Here is a 7,055-nt window from a genome sequence, read left to right as displayed (position 1 = left end):
GAGACGTGAGAAAGGAGAAGGATTGAAGGTGAGTACGTCTAGGGTTATGTTTCCCTGGCTTTGTAATCTTTGTAGATCCTTCTTTTCTAGGGAGAGTCACCAAAGAGAATTGCAACATCGATGGAAAAATGGTAAACTTTCCAATCATGAAGTTCATGTTTCTCATTCTAAATTTTGCACAATAATGTCTTTCTTATTTCAGGTTGAGGCGAAGAATGCGGTTCCATAGATGAGAAAACCACAATGATTTGAAGCATTAATAGTATCAAGACTTTACCGAGGCACATACCAAAGATACTTGTAGGAGTTTCAGCCGGTGCTGCTTCAAAGGGTCAAACTAACGACCAATTTATGAAATTAAGGAATACCCTAATCTTTAACAAATCCCCGTTAGATTGTAGAAACACCGGGATGCAAAGCAGCGCCAAAGAAGGAAGAAGGGTTCGTTTCGTCGTTTGTTTTTGGAGTCGTGCGTCATTTGGAGTTTCCAAACTTGGTTATCTCCAAAATGAGGGTAAAAACTAGTGGATGGTTAAAAATGCTTTGTGGAAAAATCAACTCCCAAAGAGAAGACATGAGAACTAACATATAAGTGATTATTTTTATAGAGTAACTAAATGCTACTTGATGGAATTGATTCTTCTTATCTGCAGACAAGGATACTCTACAAAGTAAAATCAGAAGAATTAAATCTGAAATCCAATAAAGATAAATGTGATCAATCATGGAGGAAGATTTGAATCATTCTTCAAAGTATTATCAGCTAATTAATGAAAAGATCAAGTAACATCAAACTGAACAGTGGATATATTTAATTATTAACTATCACTGACATCAGTTTTAGTCAGATGTTTCCATGCATGCATATATATAGTATGACATTTCTTTTACATAATCAAGTAACACTATCAGATCTTTCTTAAATATTTCCTTACATATAGCCAAACTTAATCCTTGCCAACATACTTTCATTAATTATTTTACCACACCCTCAATAGTGCCTAATATTTCTCTCCTTTGGTGATCTTTTTCCCATAATAATTCCCGATCAGCTCAGGGTCATTCATTAAGGCCCTATAGCCACCATCATTCTGTGGATCATTTTGTGAATCACTTCTTTCACCTACTTGATGAATGATGTTATTGTGGTGAGAATACAAATTTGAACATCTGGTATTCTCTTTTCGTTTCTTGGTTCTCAATTGAAAATTTATGTGATCCCACTTAGTCTTGCATATCAACGCATTTCTGTTGTAACCCAAACAAGCCATTGATAAGGCAATTTCCTCCCAGAGAACCTCTTCCATACACCCTCCTTGCTCAAATCTTGTTTCCATGCTAGTTCTTAGTTGTATTAGATGTGTAATCTCATTTTCTCCCCAACCTGCGATATTATGATTTTGATCATTACTATGCTCGGGAGACGAACTCTTAATGGTACATGATTTATTTTCTGTTAATTTGTGCAAAGCTTCCATTAAAGCTGAATCTCGAGACTCCATCCATGCTCGTTCTTTTGCTCGAAACTTTTTTTCTATCTCTAATCTTGCAGCGTTTTCTTTCCTCCATTGCTTCTCTTTTGAAATTCTCTCCTTTTCCTTTTCATCTATCGTCCTCATCATCTTCTCCATCCATGCATCTTGTTTCTCCATAAGTGTCTGTGTTTTTGTTTCGATGAAGTCTGTTATCATGGTTTTCCAATATTTTTTCCCAAGGCTCTTCTTGTTGTCCGTCCTCTCCACACAATCACTATCTTCCTTGAATGGAGCCAATGGTGCATAGTGATTTACGAAGTCACATGAGGAAGGGTCAAACACAGATGGATTATTTGGAAGGTGTAAATTATTAGAGACTGAAAGCAGGTTAGGATCCTGATCCTGATTGGTACTAGCGTTTGTTTCCCCGTATAGAGCTTCTAGTTGGCTAAAGAATCGGTAATGCTTCTTGTCTTGTCTTCCAGCTTTTCCTCCTTTGATCTTTTTATAATACTTGTATAAGTTTTCAAATTTCTCACAGCATTTTTTCCCACTTCTTCTATAACCATGCTCCACAGACATTATCCTGAAAAGTAAACGACAAAACAATGAAGGGTAAAAGTTTTCGGAATGAGGAAACTGAACCTAGTTATTCAAAGGTCCAGTAAAGCTTTTAAGTGATAATCATGCACGAATACGAATAGCCAAATTGGAGTCTTTAATTATAGGACTATTTAATGTTAGCCATGAAAGGTGCGTCTTTCTAGTCTCTATTCAATCTGATCTATCACTTGATTCAACTGAAAGAAGTGAAAATTCTGTACACTTCATAAAATAGTTTTCAAGAAAGCTATACGTACTAAGAGAATTAATCAAACCCTTCAAGTATAATGTGAATGTTTTGAAGTGAAACTTTTATTTACATCATAAAAGGGTAAAGCTTTGATCTTTAAACATTAAATTAGCAAATAAGAAGGAATAAAGAAAAATAAAGTGATAAGCTTTGTAAGAAAGCTCTGGATAATTGTTGAGGTTCTTGGGAGTTAGGATGCTATAATATATTTATATTCTTTAGAGAAAACCACTTTGAGGGAAGCAAAACAACTTGTTTAATATAGAGAAAACCCCAAAACTTTGTTCTAAAAGGAAAATGTCTAGTGTGGGATGTTGAGAGAATAAGAGAGATTACCTGGAAACTTCATCCCATACAGGGCCTTTGTGATTAGCTTCTTTAAACATAGAATCAAGTCCTGATCGGATCTCAAGAAGTGTTAGAGTTTCTTCCCTTGTCCATCTTCCACCATAACCACCAATTTCCATTTCTAAACCATTACCACCGCAGCCGCCACCGCTGCCACCACCACCACCGCTGTCTGCGCTAAGACCTGAAGCTGTTGACCCCATACCCATCGTTGAATCAGATCCAAACGACATTCCACCACCACCAGGACCACCTCCCAACATCACCATGGCATAGTGCAGGTCACGTGGAGGCTGAGTCTGTGGCTGCAGAGATATGGAAGGGAAGATGGGCGTTCCGTTCATGTAATGGGATAGATCCCTCAGTCCATACGTTTCATCCATTTCTTTCACTTTTTTGTTTTAGTATTTCGTTCCAATCGTTTTCTACAACTGAAAGACTGAATTTATGATAGGGAAGAGAGGGTTCTAGTGAAAGGATGTGAAGAAGCCGATCACTCCTTCACCAGGAAAAAGGTTAGAATGAGCTTGGACCCATGTCTGTGTTTGTTCTTCAGAACACATCATACCCTAAAGTAGTACAGACTAGATGTGTACAGTATATCTATATGCTGTCTATGTATATCAACTATATACGATATACATCAAATGTATCATCTCACACGTATCTCTCTCTCTCATTGATGAGAGAGAAAGAAAGCATACACAAGGATAGACCGGTAAAACACAGGTTATGGTGAATGACAAATGTTAAAAGGTGAACCTGATCCCTAATCTTGATCCATTGCGTATGCATCAACAGTACCTAGGACCCACCCCCTATTGATGATCCTTTTGAGTGTTACCCTTGGAATTGTTTTCTACAAGTAAACCCGCTCCCCCACACACCCTTTTCCCATTTTGGTCAAAATTTATTTTAATTGCTTTGTGTGAAAGCTTATAGTAAAAATAAAAAAATAAAAAAATAAAAAAATAAAAAAAAAAGAAAAAACACCGTGCCACCAACTCAGCATGCAAAATTCTAGTAGTTAATGCTGATAAAAGAGATAGTAGGGTAAATTCTAATTTTAAAAATATGTTTTTTTCTCCTATTTTTTTCAATTCAAAATTTTATCTACTTTTTCAATTAATATAAACTAGATGTAAATTCGTGTACTATACAGGTTGATTAAACAAATTATATATGAAGATATAAACATTAAGTATTTTTTTTAAAGAAAACATCAAATATGAAAGTGTAAACATTAAATATTTCTTTTAAAAAAATTTCAAAATATATAAAACAAAATGATGAATAAATAAATAATTCAATTTATACTAATAAAACAAACTATTTAAAAATAATTATATTCTGACCATATAACCTTTTTTTAGTTTTTCAATAAAAAGCAACAAAATTGGATAATTTTTTTTTCTATATAGACCGTTTTGCCCCTAAAATGACAATGAACTTTAAAAGAAACATACAAATTTTGAATTATATATATTAAAGGAAACATATTAAATTTGAAAATATAAGGAAACAAATTAATGACACATTAATTACTTTCTATAACCTAAAAATTAGATAGTTAATTAAGAAAATAAAAAATTACCATAAAATGACCAGTGAAAGTTAATTTTTAAAAATTAACCAGAAAATTACATGTGTCAATATTCATGAAAATATGACATGTGACAAAAAGATTTTCATTTATTGGTATGGATACCATTGACTATCTTATTTTATACCACACTATAATCTTCCATTATTCACAAAAATTTCATAATATTTATTAACAAATGACTTCCCCTTCCAATAAAAAAAAACTCCAAAAACTAGCAAGAAAAACACCCAAAAACACAAACTCATTCTTACCTTCATCACATAATTTTATCCAAAATCAAACCGGTCTCTCTATTTATTCACATCCTAATTACCATCATTCCGGTACATACTATCCATATCCTGTCCAAAGCCAACCATAATTTAAATCTGTATCTCAATCACAGTGCCAATTCAATTTCAATCTCTAATGCAATCCCTAATGGAAAATGAGTTCAACCCATTTGACCACCTTCTCGAATCACAATTCCAATTCAAATACCTAACCTAAACCTAAACTCAAACCTAATTGATAACTCATTCATAACCCAAAGTCGTACCTGAAACAGATTCCAAGCTGGAAGAGATTCGATGTCAACCGAGGCCCAAGAAAAATGAAAGACACCTTCCAAATAGTGGACACCGGAGGAAGAAACGATGTTGGGTCGTGCGTGGGTCAATATTTCAGAAGATTCAAAGGTCGAGAAAAACCAAGATGCGCCTAAATTTTTTCTATAAAATTACTAGGCGTTTTCTCGCATAACCACATAGAGTGAACAATGTTGACCCCGATAGATCGAGGTATGAAAGTTCATATATTATTCTAAATAAATGCCCTACATTCATCATGCACATAAATTTTTTAATTAGGGTCAAGAAGGGATTGAACAGGAGTTTTGGGATGTTTTAGAGAGCAGAAGTGGGAGAATTTAGTATGTGGATAGTTTTAACGATACTGAGGTGTGATCAAATCATCATTGGGTGAGAATGTGAGGGGGTTGTCAAGGTTAGCTGGTTTGTAGTGGTTGTCAGCTACTGAATAGAGGAAATGGGGGATGCTTGTGACCATGAGGCGGAGTCGATGGTGGAACCGACAGTAGGTGAAGGTGGAGCAGCTATTAGGGGAGTCAATGTGAAAATTGTGGCAGGGAGAGAATGGAGAGTCCGAATATAGAGTGTTACTAAAAGGAACAATATGGTAAAGGCAAAAGTGGGTGACAAGATGATTTGACTCAAATTTAAGTCACAATAAGTGTAGAAAGATGGGTTATGAGGAGTCATGGATGCGTATGGAAAAAATTGTTTATTAAACATAACATTATATGAAAGATAACTTTTCTATTTATAAGGTCAAACAACTAAAGCCTTGGTGATTATCGGGATACCCAAAGAAAATGCATTGGATGGATCAGTGAGTGAGTTTGTAGGTAGTGAAAAATCTGATAACATAAGCATCCGATGATACATAGATAGTCATAGGTTGCATTCTTTTGGAGAATTTTTCAATTGACTTTTTTGATTTGGATAGAATAACCATCCAATGATACAAAAATAGTCATATGGGGTCGCTTGATTTGGATGGAATGCGATTTAGAAGATGAGATGCTATATGGGGAGCCTTAACTCAAAGGTGGGAAGAAGGTGACTTTAAAATAGGAGGGAAAGAATAAGATTATTCATGGTTTGTAACATATGTCCAAATTTTCCATTTTGTTGAGAAGTTTGGTGGCAAGAAAATCAAAATTAATTGCCATTATGATCTAAAAGGTGGTGAAGAATTGAGTTTTCAAACTCAGATCAATGATCATATTGAAAATCCTAGATTTCTATGTGAATTAAGTTTATATATATGGTTGTAAATGTAAGAATTTTGAGATGACATCACACTTTCATCTTAGAGAATAACTCATACGTAGTGTGAGAAGTGGTCTAGGAAAATAATGTAGTATTTTTGACCACTTAGACTAGTAATAAGGGACATCTAAATTTCGGAGTGAACAATATCAAACGAATCATGGATAAATTTATTTGGACTAGAAAATGGAAGACAAATGTCTTTGCCTAATTAGAATGCATTACAAAGAAACTAGGATAAATTTTTGTTACATGAAATAAAAATGACTATAAATACAAAAAATCACATCGTTCCCAAATCCCCGAGCTTGAAGGTAGTAACAGTTGAGGAGAAATTTTGGAGCAATGGAACGGGTAATGATTAATGGTTCTATTACATCATAGTAGTGCTTTGTTTAACTAGGTCCTTCGTAGAAAAACCATATGTGACATCCCCAATTTCCCCAATTTCACGGCCAGAAAAGACCGATTTCGTTTATGCTTTTTAAAATAAAATCAGAGTATTTCATTAAAAGTGTTGCGGAATTTGTTCCCAAAGTCAAACATGATAAAAATTTATCAAAACCTTGCTTTAAGAAATATATATTTTTATTTCATAACAAAACCTCGGGATGTCATGTTCCGATACAGATCAAAAGCATAAACAAGACATTATAAGCCTTACAACAGTTATTTATAACTAATGGCCTATAATCCAAAATCACTCATCATCATCATCCGAGTATGCTCGGGGTCCACTACCTGTAATCATAAAAAGCTGAGTGGGTCAGGCTTGGAAGCCTGGTGAGCATATAGGGTTTTCAACCCACAATACATAAATTTATTATGTTTAAACATCAATCAGTCAACCAAATTACCCCAATTACCCATTCCCGTTATCCTCACGTTACGTCCCTAAAACAACTATCACAAGGAACCTAGCCTAAGGATTTTCATTAGGG

At 34.5% G+C, this 7,055-nt stretch overlaps 1 protein-coding gene across 1 annotated transcript; it reads right to left on the bottom strand.

Moving 5' to 3' along the window:
• Positions 1-784: 784 nt before the first annotated feature.
• Positions 785-3,399, bottom strand: LOC145089679 (trihelix transcription factor PTL-like). Its single transcript, XM_079028082.1, has 2 exons — positions 2,665-3,399; positions 785-2,061 (listed from the first exon to the last, which is right to left on the bottom strand). Exons 1-2 carry the CDS (start codon positions 3,057-3,059, stop codon positions 1,002-1,004), a joined length of 1,455 nt encoding a protein of 484 aa, XP_078884208.1. The 5' UTR covers positions 3,060-3,399; the 3' UTR covers positions 785-1,001.
• Positions 3,400-7,055: the final 3,656 nt, after the last annotated feature.

This window comes from Lactuca serriola, chromosome 1 (assembly GCF_051521515.1).
Source record: "Lactuca serriola cultivar US96UC23 chromosome 1, Lser_US96UC23_V15, whole genome shotgun sequence".
Classification (NCBI taxonomy): Eukaryota; Viridiplantae; Streptophyta; class Magnoliopsida; order Asterales; family Asteraceae; genus Lactuca; species Lactuca serriola.
The sequence above is the reverse complement of the archived record's forward strand: the minus strand, read 5'-3'. Positions and strand labels throughout refer to the sequence as shown.